Source organism: Athene noctua, chromosome 15 (genome assembly GCF_965140245.1).
Source record: "Athene noctua chromosome 15, bAthNoc1.hap1.1, whole genome shotgun sequence".
Classification (NCBI taxonomy): Eukaryota; Metazoa; Chordata; class Aves; order Strigiformes; family Strigidae; genus Athene; species Athene noctua.
Window position 1 is genome coordinate 20,396,529 of NC_134051.1, and position 15,014 is coordinate 20,411,542.

At 43.2% G+C, this 15,014-nt stretch overlaps 3 protein-coding genes across 6 annotated transcripts; 2 read left to right on the forward strand and 1 right to left on the reverse strand.

Moving 5' to 3' along the window:
- Positions 1 to 168: 168 nt before the first annotated feature.
- TSR3 (TSR3 ribosome maturation factor) lies at positions 169 to 4,543 on the reverse strand. The gene is made up of 6 exons (XM_074919330.1): positions 4,411 to 4,543; positions 4,071 to 4,293; positions 3,066 to 3,259; positions 2,115 to 2,288; positions 662 to 725; positions 169 to 583 (listed from the first exon to the last, which is right to left on the reverse strand). Exons 1-6 carry the CDS (start codon positions 4,505 to 4,507, stop codon positions 436 to 438), a joined length of 900 nt encoding a protein of 299 aa, XP_074775431.1. The 5' UTR covers positions 4,508 to 4,543; the 3' UTR covers positions 169 to 435.
- Positions 4,210 to 13,398, forward strand: GNPTG (N-acetylglucosamine-1-phosphate transferase subunit gamma). Of its 4 annotated transcripts, XM_074919327.1 has the most exons (12): positions 4,506 to 4,620; positions 4,691 to 4,745; positions 4,967 to 5,034; positions 6,101 to 6,155; positions 6,271 to 6,354; positions 7,374 to 7,467; positions 8,986 to 9,100; positions 9,656 to 9,738; positions 10,004 to 10,132; positions 11,536 to 11,617; positions 12,671 to 12,837; positions 13,176 to 13,398. In XM_074919327.1, exons 1-11 carry the CDS (start codon positions 4,506 to 4,508, stop codon positions 12,793 to 12,795), a joined length of 1,005 nt encoding a protein of 334 aa, XP_074775428.1. In that variant the 3' UTR covers positions 12,796 to 12,837; positions 13,176 to 13,398. The 4 variants fall into 4 exon arrangements, with proteins under 4 accessions (XP_074775430.1, XP_074775428.1, XP_074775427.1 ...); XM_074919329.1 differs by lacking the exon at positions 4,506 to 4,620 and adding an exon at positions 4,210 to 4,288 and having other exon boundaries at positions 12,671 to 13,398; XM_074919326.1 differs by having other exon boundaries at positions 12,671 to 13,398.
- Positions 13,386 to 14,480, forward strand: UQCC4 (ubiquinol-cytochrome c reductase complex assembly factor 4). The gene is made up of 2 exons (XM_074919338.1): positions 13,386 to 13,532; positions 13,616 to 14,480. The coding sequence occupies exons 1-2, from the start codon at positions 13,507 to 13,509 to the stop codon at positions 13,953 to 13,955; spliced, it is 366 nt and encodes a 121-aa protein (XP_074775439.1). The 5' UTR covers positions 13,386 to 13,506; the 3' UTR covers positions 13,956 to 14,480.
- The last annotated feature ends 534 nt before the right edge of the window (positions 14,481 to 15,014 follow it).

Consider the following 15,014-nt stretch of genomic DNA (forward strand, 5'->3'; position numbering starts at 1 on the left):
CAATCACTTAGTCATGTTTTCCAGTTGAAATATAGCCCAGAAGTGAGAAGAGTTTCCTTCATGTGCTATTAGGTAGAAATAATCCCTATCAACCACTCTCCAGACACACTGATTAAAGTACAGGCTTTTTTTAACTTAAAACCAAACTTCAGGCTCCTTACATAGTAATTAGCACTCCATAAACAACTGTCTAAAAACTAAATAACATAAAGCCTTTACGTGCATAGACAGACTATAAACTCAAACAGAGCCCAAGGTTCACCCAAAGGAAGGCATTTGCTAAGCACCAAGTTACAGGTGAACAAGCCACACTTAACTCTTCACAATAAAATTTCTTTATACAAGATGTTACAGTTCTGGGATTGTTGGGGGATTTTTTAAATGTTCTTGTGGTATGTGGGGTTTTTCTGTGTGTTAATGAGTTTGGGGTTTTCTTTACTTTTCAAATAGTTGATTTATTGGCTCTTGTTGCAGCAACTTTACGCTACCGTGATCTTCTGGACTGCTCTCAGCACTGCTTTCAGTGGCATCGTCTGGAGTGCTCACGCTGTCGTCCTCAGATTCTTCATTGCTTTGTGCTAATCTGGAAACATTTTTTCAGGATTATAAAAGCAAAGCAAATTATAGTAAGAGAAATAGTATTTAAATTAAATTTCATTACCCCGGGGAATTGATTGGTCTGTTGAGATTACAAAATTCTTTTCCTGAGTCAACATCAAATGGATCTGGAAAAAGAAAGAACAAACACACACAACTGATGAAGAAGGTGTATTTTAATCGTCTGCCTTAATTTTCATTTTAAGAGAAGATTATTGGCAGGGAAGGGAAGGCAGAGGAAATCTGATTCCGCATTCTGATGAGTCTACCATCGTAGTTTGGTCAGAAACCAGGGGAGGTAAGACACAAATGTCAAGTTCTATCTTGTTCTAGTTACTCTTTTCCATGCCATTTGTGTCCCCCACCCCCAAGGGGTTCAGTAGCTCTTTAGGGGTAGTCAGACTGTACACACAGGTTTCTAAGGCTTTTGGTAAGAAAACATGTCCTCAGAATGGTTTAGTTCTGAAAGGAGCTATCTAGTTAGTTCATGTCCAGGTTTAGCTCTTGCTGAGTAAGGGCAGGGCTAGATTTGCCTTGGTTTAGACAGGTGGGGAGGACTCTTACTTCAGAGAAGTCAAACAAGGCATGATCACTTTGGTACCACAGTCCATCCAGAAAATGCATAGGACTGTGGGTGGAAGTGTGCTTTATTTGGCATAGGAGTATTGCCCCTTAGGAACTGTCTTCCGTTTAATGTAACAGTAGTTAGGCTTCCACCAAACAGGATTATTCCACTCAGCCTAGCGTATCATGACAAAGAGATCAAAGTTCAGAGAAACTAAAGGCTGTCTACCATCTCCTTACAGTGGGATCCTCTGGCCTGTTTTTATGGGACTTCACTACTGTGAAAGGAAAACATTAATTAGGAGCATCTCTTCATATGTTCTTGATCATTTGATTTGGCTTTTTTTGTGCTGTCTTGAATGAGACAAGCACTCACCTGTGAATATAGCCTGAAATACTGCGATACCAGTAAGTTACTGGAAGGATCTGGGAACAAACCACTACTCTTGCTATGTTATTTTCATTATCCTTATAGGTCTGATATTAAACATCTTGATTAGGGACTATAGACCGTTAATGGACATGGTTATTTCTGAGGTTTATGTATAACTAACTTGCTGTCAGACTGTATGCCTATTATTTCTCTTACAGATTTCATGAAATTACTAGTCTTTTTACTCATACTCTGCTTTTAACATCTCTAGATAAAATGAGGAAGCACTGTATTTTCTTTTTACTCCTTTGTTCTCCAGTATCCTTAATCTGATCAGGGTATCTGCTCCACAGTTCTGCTGTGAATGCACTACTATATGCATTAAATTGCTTTAGTAATTTTCATCTTTTTTGATTTGAAAAAAATACACAAACTTGCTTATAGGAAGAATACACAGTATAAAGACAGAGCCACACATCTCAACAAAGCTCTTCTAGCTTGACAGTATTTTCATAAGATTAAAGATTGTAAGGAAATTAGGAAAAGGAGGTGTGTGCTATATGTCTGTGTTTTTTCTTACCTATTTCTTTGTCTTTTGTTTCTTGGACACTGGATAAAAAATCCTTTTCAACTCTCAGCACTTCTTCCTGGCACTGACAGTCTGCGTATTTTTCCAAGAGATTCTTGTTCAAGTCAATAAATGCCTTACCCCATTTAAACTTCCTTAGAAGAATGGTGGCTAGGTCTGGGAATCCTAAAACAGAAAACAAATAATCAGTTTTCTTTTTCAGTGTGAGAAACAAAAAACCCCACCTATGAGCTGAGTGAAATCTAAGTGCAGTACAGATGCATGTATCACTACAACAGTGACAAGTTTGCCAGCACTTTTTCAGTGTTTGGGGATTCAGACTTTTAAAAGGATTAAAAATCTGTTCAGATTTCAGTTTAACTGGAAATAATCTAACTGAATCCAAGAAAAGTTCAGTCTTTTAGTGAGTTACATAAAATTTTGTACAGGTAATGAATGTTTCAAGCTCTAGCTCCCATAGCCCTTCAGTAAGAGGGCAGTTGTACATACATTTTCAGAAGATAAGATTTGTCTGCAGTATAGTAGAACATGTCTTTTCAATTGTCAAGGTAAGTTCTGTGATGAGTTAGCAAAACGTAACAAGAGGGGGCAATTTCTTTTGTTCTCAGCCAGAACCCACCCTATTAACAGAGTTGTTACTTCTCATTAAGACAAAGGCACTCTGTCTTCTGGGGTTTTTTAACAGTTTTTCTAACATTAAGTGCCATCCTGACAAAACCAGGATCATCAGTTTACCTGTGCTGTTTGGTAGCTGACCTGAACACCCCTCAGATACCTCCATGCTAACAGACACAAGTGCATGGAAGAAAACTAGACAATTGATTGCAAAATCAAGGGGCTGACCAGTGGGGGAGCACTACAGCTTATTCTATCAGGAATCATCTCATTTATCAAGGAAGAACTGCTGGTAACAGAGTTGACATCAGACACATTACAGCCTACCAACAATGCAAAAAGCTGCAGCAAAAGCTTCTACGCAGGACAGTTTCCATGGCCGGCCATAGTTTACAGGGTTTGCAGCCACCAAGTAAGGCAGCAGCCGTAGATGACTTCCTCTCATCCTCTTAAAGGGAGTTTCTTCTAATCTGGCCCACGAGCAATCTATGACTGCAATTCCACTCTGAGCAATGACATGCCTGAAAAAAGCAGCATTACTGTATTTGAAAAACTGTTATCACTGTGTTGACAAAATAAGTGACAAGTGAGAATTACAATTGCCACTTTATACTGGCCACAGATTTGCATACAACCCCCTCCTCTTATCAATCAAAAAGCATACATTTTACAGTGGTCCAAAATACAGATGCAATGAGAAAGAATAAGAACATGCTTTCCTCCAAACGTGTGTGGCAGAAAGGCTTATCCATCTTTCAAACCAAATGTGAAAAATTCTACGTTTAAAAACGTGTCAGAAGTGCACGGTTAATGGCAAAGCTTACATTCCTAGAAGTACACCAGAGTTCAGAAGTAGGTTCTCTGATAGCTTCTAAAGACTGATCTTTTCTCTGAGTAAATAAATACACCTTCATAAAAATGCCACGGGCACATTTGAAGAAAATTCTCAGCATTTCCCCCAAATAAGTTTTCTAGTTGCTGCATTGTGTTGTCTAGCTAAGAACTGGAATATGGAATCGTGAAGGATACAGTAGCTACGGGGGGCCCGTGATTCTGAACAATTTAACCTATTAACCATGTACTTTGATTTCTCACTGGGATCTGCCTGCAGATGCTTTTTTCACCTGAGGCCAGCTGTGTAAAGGTGTTAGGCTGATGTCATAAAAGCCGCTCTATTCCTCGTGTTCAGGCGTCGGTAACAGGAAGGTCAGATTGGTTCCGCAGCGCAGGTCTGGCTGTGGATCAGTGGTTACAAAACGCTCGCCCCGGTCCCCCGTCGCCGATTGGCACCCCCCGCACAGGCGCGGCCGCGCGGGCTGGCCGGGGACTCACCTGTCCGCCGGGGAGAGGCGCTGGGCGGCCAGCGGGCTGAGGACGAGCCCCGGGAACCGCTGCCGCGGGCGCAGCGTCCGGAGCAGCCCCGCCCGCGCCAGCTTCCTCCCGGTGCACTTCTTGGGGTCGCAGTGTCCGAACTCCCACATGGCGAGAGCGCACGGGAACTTCGCCGCCGCCTCCGGGCCGGCCCCCGCCGCGGCCCCCTCGCCCTCCAGGCAAGCTGAAAGCAGCAGGCGCGCGTTAGTGCCCGGCCCGGCCCCCGGCCCGGCCCCGGCAGGGCCCGGCGCGGGGCCCAGGACAGGCCCGCTCGGCCCGGAGGCCGCCGCGCGCCCCGCACCTCTCAGGGCGGCCTCCGCCTCCGCCGCGAAGGTGTCGAGGCTGCGAGCGCCGCGCCGGCCGCTCCTCCGCGGGGCTCCGCGCCGGCCGCACTCCATGGTCCCGCGCCTGGGCGGAGCGGCCGCGCCGCGCCCCCGCGCCCTTCCGCTTCCCGCGGAAGAGGCGATGGCGGCCGCCCGGGTGCTTCTGGCGGCGCTGGGCGCAGCGCTGGGTGAGCGCGGGGGCCGCGGGGGGGCCGCGGGGGGCGCCGGGCGCGCCGCCAACTGCTCTGTGCTCCGCAGGTGCCTTCGCCTCGGCGGGGAAGATGAAGATCGTGGAGGAGCCGAACACGTTCGGGTACGTGCCCGCCCAGCGCGGCGTATCGGCCCGCGGGGCTCCAGCCCGGTCCCTCGGCCGGGCCGGGCGCTTCTGCGGACTCAGCCGGCGCCCCGCGGGCCGGGCCGCCGCCCCGCGCGCGTCCTGCGCGGCTGTAGGTGCTGGGACGCGCGGGCGGAGGGTGTAGCCGCAGCCGGGTGCGTAGCTCGGCCTCAAACGTGTCGCTTACTTTCTTTTGAAAGGTTGAATAACCCGTTCTTGCCTCAGGCGAATAGGCTGCAGCCAAAGATGTCCCCGTCTGCAATATCAGGTAGATGCAAGCGTTCCCTTTTTGTACAGTTTTCATCGTTTAGTGACAGTGATTTGCAAAATAGCCTACCTTGACTTTATGCAGACAAAGACCAATTTTATATGTCATTTTATGAGTACCGTGGAAAAGAAGCAGGGACAAATACATCGTATTGTGCTTCTGAAGGGTTAAAACCTAGATGAACCTCTTTAGTGTTCGATATCCCGGTGTTGTTTGGACTGGTTTTGTCACAGTGCTATCGGTATGTTTCAATCTCTGTTTTTTGAGCCAGTCCCAGATCCCTCTGATCCTTACTAAAAACTTTTTTCCTCTTGACACCACCCCTGACATCCTTGAGATTGTCATATAAAAGTCACCCCATCATTTGATAGTACTTAATACTCAAAAATAGTTTAAAAAAAAGGCTTAAGAGTAGTCTTGGAACAAGTTAGAGGCTCAGTTTAAGACATAAAAGCCTGGGTGCTGCAACATATATCCACCACTTCAGCAAAATAAACAGGAATCTAAAAAATTCTAGACTGTATATGGAGGAGAGTGCATAAAGTAAACACTGAAGGCAAAGAGCAAAATGGAAATAACCCTCATCTCTCTGCTAACCTTAGGCACAGACTTAAAGGGAAACTTAAATACACAGCACCGTCAACATTCTGAGCAAATGGGCTTTACTAGTGTAAACCGGGAATTTGGGTGATACTGGGGACAGACAGCGCCAAGCAAGACTTCTAGTGATTTCAGTGTTAGATTTTGGGAGGATTTGCACTGATGATTCCTTTTATGGATCTGGCCTCCAAATATTTGTTTGTATGCAGGTTTCTTATTTCTATTGTAGAAGGAGGTGTATCTATTTCCCTGAGTATACAAGATGAAAAATGTTAAAGAACGTGATGTAAACCAATATAGCACTAGTGGGAATTTACAGTAATCCATGTGGAAGATAGAAATTTCCTTATGTACAGCAGAAAGCTAAATTTGTCACATACTCCTTGCAGTTTTGTCAACACAGTGACTTGGTTAAATTTAACAAAACCCATTATTTTTCCTTGATGTAATTTTGTGGTGTTTTTAGGCCCTGCACATCTCTTTAGGCTTGCTGGCAAGTGTTTCAGTTTTGTGGAATCCACGTGAGTAATGGATTTGGATATTTGATTCTATATATTTATTAGAAACAAACTAGTTTGTTATTTCAGTCTGAAACATATCTTACTGCCTTTTTCTTTTTTTTTTTTTTCTTTTAAGCTACAAGTATGAGTTTTGTCCCTTCCATAATGTCACTCAGCATGAGCAGACTTTTCGATGGAATGCCTATAGCGGGATTTTAGGGTGAGGCTTTAGACCTTTTAAGTTTTACCTGTGTTCCTAGCAGACCATTTTATAGATTCACAAAGAGGAGGCAGTTTTAAAATTAAGATTCTTTTATTTGTCAGCTTAGGTCAGTGTAGTTCCCAGGGTGTTATGCATAAAAATAGCCCATCTTGAAAAATTCAGATTTTTTTTGTTGATAAATACTAACCTCTTATTTTAGCTGGAGGCTAAATGTTCATGTGAGAAACTAGTAATGTATAAATACAGCTTATATTAACAAAGATTTAATGTCTGTTCACTATTCTCGCTTTGAGTTGAATATAACCTTGCAAAATGAAATGTACTTTATGCCTAGTGGTTGTGTTGAATATATTTAATAAAAGGTAATAAAAGACTGATGTAGACCCAAAAAAGTTTCTCGAAGTAGTCAAAGACCTCAGAGTATCCAAATCATAAGACCTAAAATAAATTTAATTATAAACCAGAGCACTGCTTTAGAATTACTGCCTTTCTACATATTTTGTAAATAGATGTTTCCTTTTTTTCCTTATATGCACAATAATTAGTGAGCCAATATGAGAGGAAAAGGGCACATCAAGATGCTGAGAGTATCATTGGCTTGATGACTAGCAGAAGTAGAGACTGCTTTTTGTAGGTGCTCTCACCAGCACTAAAAATCCTGCAGACATGAGTTGCACAGGGTACTTGGCATCATGGAATTTGTTGTGGGATTGATCTATAAGGTGTATTTTAGTGGCTTTAAACACAAATTTATAAGTGCACATGGTTTGCAAACTGAAAGCTGATCCGCAACTGTGCTCTCAAAGTACTATTGATGTGCCCTATATGGCAGCCTGGATAACAAACTGCACAGTTTATAAGGTCTTGGCTGTTAGAAATGGAAATACTAAAATAACAAAAATTAAGTTTATACAGTTAAATTGAACATGGTGTAAGGGTGTTCCTGTTTTTTCTTCCTGAGTGTTCACCTTTTTCTTTCCGGTGACTTAAAATAAAATGATGTCCTGTTTTTTCAGAATCTGGCATGAGTGGGAAATTGACAACAACACATTTATTGGAATGTGGATGAGGGAAGGAGACTCATGTGAAACTAAGAGCAGACAGACAAAGGTACAATAACCTAGCCTATGCTGATTCAGACATCATGCCTCTCTAGGCACGCTCATGACACTACAGACTGAAACGTTCCTACCTTGAAGAAGCCATCATTTAAGATGTGATATAAAACATAAAGATGAATCCTTGTAGGAGCTAGGTCAGTAGAGGAGGGAAGCTAAAGTCAGGATAAAATTTTGACGAAGTTTACTTACGTATTCTCATTGGTTACTTGTAAGTCTTTTTCCTTGTTAGAGTGGAATATTCTGGTATTACCACTACTGTGGGAACATACAGCGCTTTGTAATTTGTGTCAGGAAAAACAAAGAAAATGAGCTATTTGTTGAATTTAAGATGCCAGCTGATTGTGTTAAGAACATCCAGGAGAAAGGGAAAAGAATTAGGCCGTTAACAACAGCATCAGAGAAGCTAAGTAAGGTGTTAAAACAAGAGCAGAGGGCATGCCAGGGGAAGGAAAGAATCAGATATGTGGGAGTGGCAGAGGAACTGACTAAAGAGAAACAGATTCTGGTGTGAGTACATTTTAAAGAAAAAGTAAAAATTCTTATTTTGTGGAGTGGTTAACATGTTCGTTCTCACATTCAAACGGTCTCTGTGCCAAATAACTGTTCAACTAGAAGGATAAGGAAGGGTGTCTGAGACTTGCCCAGTGTGTGGCATGTGATTTGCACACATCCTTTATCCGTTTATTCATTAACGTTTTTCTACTTCCCACTTCAGTGTGTTGTATGGTTTTACAGATATAACGAATTAAACCTCCCATTCCCTGGTGACGTAGATCGCTATTGTGAAGAAGAGTTAAGGATACCACATAGTTCACAACAGGCTGCTTTGCCTGTAGAAGATGCTTAGCTATTGCAGTGATGGGTGACAATACAGTGCTTGAGAGAGGGATATATTGTTGGAACAAACTAATGTGAAGATTGGATAAGGGACAAAACATCTTGGCCAAGATGAAAACATTCTGTACGGTAATGGAGGTGCCTTGTTAACATCTTTATTTCCCATAGGGGCTGCAGAAAGAATTACAGTTCTTGTATGACCTTTGATACTGTGATTCAGACCTTTCGCTGGCATTTAGTTTTGAACACAGAAAATACTGGTGCTGCAATTTAAAAGATGAAAACAATTGTCTGCAGGCTAGATGTGTATAGTTCTCTTTATTTAGCACACTGGTCAGAACTAAAATTTGTGAAGTGAATTATGCTTATGTCAGATGAGGTTCTGAAGGGCATCCTGTTCACTGTCCTTTTTACTCTCCTTCTTGCTGAAATATGGTGCTTGGGAGTCCAAGGAACAATATGAGATGGGGGGATCATTTCCCATTAGAAGAACTGATTTTCACATTTGACAAAATAACTTGAAGGTGTGCTTGTTACGATTCTTTCTCTGTGGGTGACAGTATGTACAGAAATGTATCTGCTAGCATTGGGAGAGAGCAAATTGATCATCAATGCTGGTCCTGTTGTATGTGGAGGTGTTTAGCTCATTTTTTTTTTTACTGGTGTTTAGGTTCATCTTGTTTGTGGAAAGAGCAATAAACTGGCTTATGTGTCTGAGCCGAGTACTTGTGTTTACTCTCTGACATTTGAGACTCCTCTTGTGTGCCATCCCCACTCTCTTTTAGGTAAGATGTAGAAAATCATTTCTGTGTGAAGCAGCTGGCACATGATACCAACCTCAGAGTGTAAATTTTTAGGTTCTTTGAGTTTATAACTTGATGTAAATGTGTATTAAATATAACATATAATTCGAACTGTGTTTTAAATCCCAGTCATTATAACTCATAGGTATTTATCAAATAAATTGTCATTGCTAGTATAGACCCAGTGAGTGATTTTTTTTTTTTCCCCCCTTGGACTGGGTGTAGGAATCAGCCCTGTAGTATCTGCTCATTTACTTACATTACAGAAAGGGAGAGCTCAGTTGGAATTAAATTCAACAAAGAATTATGAGGCCTTCAGGCTGGAACTAAGAGAAGAACTCTTGGTCAGTGACATTCTCCAGATGTATGAAGCGGAATTTTAAGTTTAACCCCAACTCTTGAAAGTAGTAGAGGCTATGTAATGCATAGAAACATTGAGGTCTTAAAACAAATACGTTTGCGTGCTACTAGAGGAACATTTAACTATTGCAGGACACTGCTGTTGGTTTGTACATGGTTTGACTTCCATTTTTTCAGTTTATCCGACTCTGACTGAAGCATTACAAAGGAAGTGGGATGAAGCAGAGCAGCTTCTGTATGATGAACTAATAACTGAGCAGGTTTGTTAATTTCTTCCAACTTTATTTGGTAAAGAACAATCACTGTCAAATAGCCAAACCTGGTCTCTGCAGTTCTTCCTTTTGGAATGGATGCATTTATTCTGCAGTTGGCAAATAGCAATTTTTGTGCTCTGTAACTGCTATATCAGCTGCTAATTTGTAAATCCAGTGAAGCTTGAGGAATTAGAATGGCCAGTGCAAATTACAAGCATAGATGCGAGTAGGGTGGATTGATCTATTGTCTTTTGGAAACTTTCTTTTTTAGGGATACAAAAAAATACTGAAAGAGATTTTTGAGGAAGCAGGACTTCTAAAAGCAACAGAAGAAAAGGAAGTTGAAAAACAGAATAAGAAAATGAGTCTGGAATTTGAAACAGTGGAGAAGTGCAGTAAGGTATAGAGCACAATATTTACAGTATGGAATTGTCACCTTTTTACTGTATGACATATCAGTGTGACAGCGTTATGTAAATACTCTTTGGATTTCGCTGAAATCTGTTAATGGGATTATCTTTTCTGGTTTCAATATGTAACAGTCTGCATACAAGATGACTTGATATCTTTATTCCAGCCCTTACATCAAAAACAAACCAGCACAACTGAATGCTGGTGAGAAGATGGGGTGGTATGTAGGAATTCATGTAGGCACCTTGTGAGTGCTCTGTCAGGGGAGTATCAGTCTGGAAGTAGGAAGGAATTACTACTGAAAATAAATGTGTAACCAGTCTTGGGAATGTTGACACTTCCCTCTGTGGATAATTACCCAGAGTTGTGTCAGAATGTATTGGCTGTTGTGCAAGCAAAAGGCAGAACGATCTATGCTGTGTCCATTTCTGAATGACTTCCATGTGTGTGAACAGTCCTTCTGCAACAGCATTGAAATGGGGAAAACAGAGGAAGACGGTGTGCTCAGCCTCAAAGAGTGCACGCTCAACATCATAAAAAGAGTATGGAAGGGAATGAATTATAATGCAGCAAAGAAGCTGCTGTTGTCATTTTATTAGCAAAGACAAAACACCACGTAGTAATTCCTGAGTATAACCAAATAAACTGTGGTTAAGCTGAATATACTTATATGAAGATCACTGTTTTGATGTGGTACTGTTAGGAGCTGGAATATTCACCTCTTCTTTTTTTTTTTTTTTTTTTTTTTTCCCCCCAATAGTTAACAATACAGTATTTAATAATTTGTATTTCTTTTTCTGACTTACTTAATTGACAAAGTTGGCTGGTTTGGTAACTGCAGAATCTTAAACAGTCGATCTTTTGCTTTTTCTTAATTCGTATGAAAACCAAAACAATAAAAAATTGGGGCTCCTTTGAGATTTCAGATACGTGGTTTGAGTCTCAAAAGTAACGAGCAATCCCTGGCTCTAAGTTAGCAGCAACTGCTGAAAGGGAGAACATGAAGTTACTAAGTCCAGTGTGGAGGAGGTGAGAAATTTCCAGACTATAGCATTATAATATAAAGTAAGATTAGGCTGGTCCTGTAGCAAACTTATGAATGCAATTTTGTGTTATGATAAAATGCTGGTTAGAGGATAGATCCTAAATAGGTACAGAAAGCATTCCTAATTTGTACTCTCAGACTTGGAAGAAGCTGGCTTCTGTTTTGGCAAGATAGAAATACATCTCTTTATAAAATTTGTACCTTTTTCTTTCAAAAAGCAGTTTATAAGATCTTTTCAGTCAAAAGCTGTAACAGCTGTGCACAGACCCCTTATTTTTGATTAAATCCCATTTTCTATATGCATTTGGAGAGTGGGAGATCCATTTTAAATGTATTTTCTTTTTTAGGAATACAAGCAACTCTCTAAAGAAATAAAAAAACTTAAAGATTTATTAAGTCAGTATGGTATTGCATACAAAGGAGATTCTGGTGAGTTTTTTGGTTCTTTTTCATAATTGTCTATTCAGAATGTGAATACCCAAATGTTGTTTTCAGTTACATCAAGGATTAAATAATATACGGGAGTAAAAATCATCAGACAGAGTTTGTAGTAAATACTTAGGGCTTGATTCCTGTTCAAGAAGACTTGTTTTGCCCCCCAAAAATCTGTTGATGACTTGAAATTTTAGCTTTATAGAAAAATTTTGACTGATGTTGTAACTGAAGTTTGTCTCCAGTACTTATGGTGCCAAAGAAAAAGTAAAGAGGTGTTATGGCATTCATATCACATAAACATCTTTTAAGTAACTCCACTTTCTACCGCAAGGCCTGACTTCAAGAACACTTGAAATGTTCTCTATTTTATTTGTTTTTATCCTTTCTTAGTCACTTTTTTTTCCCTCTTTTTGATTTCTGTTAGGTAAGTACCATATCACATGCAGTTTTTGGAAGGAAAGACTGTTCGGTGCTGGCTGTGAAGAAGCAAGGCTTATCTGGATTAATTCCAGACAAGCTTTTTTTTTTTTCTCTTGTTCTTATTGCTGGGGGTGGGGCTGTGTCCCCGCCGCCTCTCCCCTCCTTACAGTCCATTGTGCCATTATTACATGAACTGTAATATTAAGGAGGATTTAATTTCCCTGGATATATATTTACACCTTTCATGTTCAGAATTGCACTTCAAGAAAACAATGAACCTTTGAGCTAATTAAATTAGCTTAAAATTCGTGATATACTTAACTATCTTATTTTTGTTTTGAGAAACTTTTCTTTTTTAAAAATTGATTTTATTTTCTAGGGAAAACCCATCATATTAGAATTTTTGTAAAATGTCTCTATGTTTAAACTAGTAACTGTGTAACTTGCACAGTGTTTGTGCCTGTTTGGTAGTGCATGTGATTACTGCAGATCACAACTATATAATCAAAAGCAGAATTCACAACTTAGTTTTGAGATAAGCCATTGAAAGTATCTAGTGCATTCTGTGACAGAAATGTTTGGTGTTTAAAAGCAGAAGTAACTGACATTTTAAACTAAATATTACAGCTGAAAATACCAGTGTTGAACATGTAAGTCACAAACCGGTGACTGCAGCGACAACAACTCTTAATGGGTCCAAGGATGATGAGCACCTGCATGGCGATACAGGGGTTTGGAATGACACTGCATGAGGAAACTTGGGTGGTAAACACCAGGGTCATACACAGTGTCGGGTGAGTTGAACGTGCCTCGTGTCACCAAGATGGTTTTACCTTCTGTGAGTATTCTTCCTGAATTTCTGCCCTCAAGCAAAGGGGACGTAGTGGAGCGGGGGCTCACCATTACTGAGGGCAGTCGGCTAATCTGAGAGCATTTGTAGAACTTCTTTGCTAAGGCCGGTATTGGGCAGAGCTTTATGGATTCTGTGTCTTCAGTCCCAGCTTTGTTAATTTATTTGATCAAGCACGGTGACAGGGGTGTAAATACAAAATAGTTCAAGGCCAAGTGTTGTAAGATGGTGTATGAGGGGTAATAAGTACGATATTAAGATGTTTTTTCATCTGTATGCTAGTGTTTTCTGTGCAGACTTTAAAACAGAAAAAAAAAGTTCTCTGCCGCTGCCCCCGCCGTGCTCAGAGCTGATGTCATCTCCGGAGAGCGCCGGACGGGGCCGAAGCTGCTCGGGACCTGGCGGGCTGCTGCCGCCAAAGCACCGAACTGTTACCGAGAGCGGTGGCGTGGGGCACCTTGTGGCGGCTCTGTGTACGGGACGTGAATAAAGCCGCCTCTCCCGACCCGCGCTGTGGCAGCGTCGCCGCGGGGGCCGCGCAGGCCCCGCCCGCCCGAGGCGCCCGCGGTTCCGGTTCCGGCGGGGGCCGCGTGTGCGGAGCCGCGCCGCGGGGATGAGCTGGGCGCTGGGCCGGTGGCGGTGAGGCGGCGGGCGCGGCCGGGGCCAGGGCCGGGGCCGGGGCCGCGGCCGCGGCCGCGCCGCTGACGCGTGTGTCTTTGCAGGGCGCGGCGCTGCCCGCGCCTGCCCGCGCCCCGGCGGGGGCTGGCGCGGCGGCGGGGCGAGGAGGCGGAGGAGGGCGCGGGCCCCATCCCCTTCTCCGCCAGCGAGGCCAGCCCGCGGGTGTGGAGCGTCAGGCGGTCCATGGGCAGCGACCACGAGAGGCCGTGGGTGAAGGTGCTGCCCGTCAGCCTGGTGTGCGGCGGGCTGCTGCTCTGGTGCGCGTTCAGGGACAGGACGGACATCGATGAGCGCCTGGAAGCGGCGTTCTCCGGCCTCACCGCGGACTCGCTGGACGCGGCCCGGGAAAGCGGCGCTCCCCTGCAACCGCGGAAGGAGAACTGAGGGCGAGAGTGCGGGTCCCGCGAAGGGAGGGAGGAGCTGCCGAAAGCTGGCCGGCATTCACCAGGTTAAAAGATGTGTTGGCGCTTTAACGGGAAAACTTAAGTTTTCCGACCTGTCGGCAGCCTCACCCAGCGAGCTTGATCCCCTCACGTATCGTGCTGCCGTCGGTGCTGGTCTCGGCTTAAATCATTTACGCTGGCAGCACAAGGTGTAGTTTCTTCCAGCACTGCACAGTAGGGACGAACAGGATCTCTTGCAAAACAACTTGCTTTTGAAGAGAAGTTTTATAAAACCCATCTCTTCCATGGATCATTTTTCGTAGATGCAGTGTATTACAATATCAAAGCTGTAAGTCTAAAATTGCTGCTGAAGGTGACCTTGATTTGACACTTTGCTAGTCACAGAGTATGTTCAACTTACATTGAAGACAACTGTAAGTGTACGATTCATTAATATGTGATTCTCTGTGTTGTGATTTTTTTTGTAATTCTACTAAACAACATAGAAACTACCTTCAACCCTTAATGCATAGTTGGTTCTTGCTTTCTGGACTAGAACTTTTTAGGCATGCCTAATTTAGGTGATCATTATTGGTAGGAGAGATTTTTGCGGGGAAGTGAAGGGATTGGCTTGCATTATATTGGAGAGGAAACCTCTATAGTTTCATTGAATAACGTATCTGGGATTTCCTACAGATTCATACATATCCGAACTTGCACACTCTGGAAACTTCTTGGAGAGGAAGAATCTAAGCTACCAATACAATTTAGTTTCCTTCAAAGTTAGAGACAACTTTGAAATGTAAAAACGCAGAACTGGTTTTGTGCTATTAAAATGCCTAATTAAAAAGCCAAAACCAAAACCCCAAACCAGCCTCCCGGCGGGGCTGGCGGCCACGCCCTGGCGGGGACACGCGCCGGTTCGCGTGCGCGCGCTGCGGGGGGGGGCGTGGCTGCCTGGGCGCGCGCGCGGCGCGGGGCGCTCTCTCGTGGGGCGGGGCCGGCCGGGTCGCGCCGCAGGGGGCGGGGCCGGCAGGACGGGGCCGCGCCTGCGCGCTGC

Excerpts from the sequence above, each read along its gene's own strand:
- GNPTG (XM_074919326.1), top strand. The coding sequence starts at position 4,506 with ATGGTCCCGCGCCTGGGCGGAGCGGCCGCGCCGCGCCCCCGCGCCCTT. Across the intron at positions 5,035-6,100 it reads GTCCCCGTCTGCAATATCAG|GCCCTGCACATCTCTTTAGG; the intron begins GTAGATGCAAGC and ends TGGTGTTTTTAG. Across the intron at positions 9,739-10,003 it reads ATGAACTAATAACTGAGCAG|GGATACAAAAAAATACTGAA; the intron begins GTTTGTTAATTT and ends TTTCTTTTTTAG.
- TSR3 (XM_074919330.1), bottom strand. The coding sequence starts at position 4,507 with ATGGAGTGCGGCCGGCGCGGAGCCCCGCGGAGGAGCGGCCGGCGCGGC. Across the intron at positions 4,294-4,410 it reads GGCGGAGGCCGCCCTGAGAG|CTTGCCTGGAGGGCGAGGGG; the intron begins GTGCGGGGCGCG and ends TGCTGCTTTCAG. Across the intron at positions 2,289-3,065 it reads TGCAGCTTTTTGCATTGTTG|GATTCCCAGACCTAGCCACC; the intron begins GTAGGCTGTAAT and ends TTTCTGTTTTAG.
- UQCC4 (XM_074919338.1), top strand. The coding sequence starts at position 13,507 with ATGAGCTGGGCGCTGGGCCGGTGGCG. Across the intron at positions 13,533-13,615 it reads TGGGCGCTGGGCCGGTGGCG|GGCGCGGCGCTGCCCGCGCC; the intron begins GTGAGGCGGCGG and ends GTGTCTTTGCAG.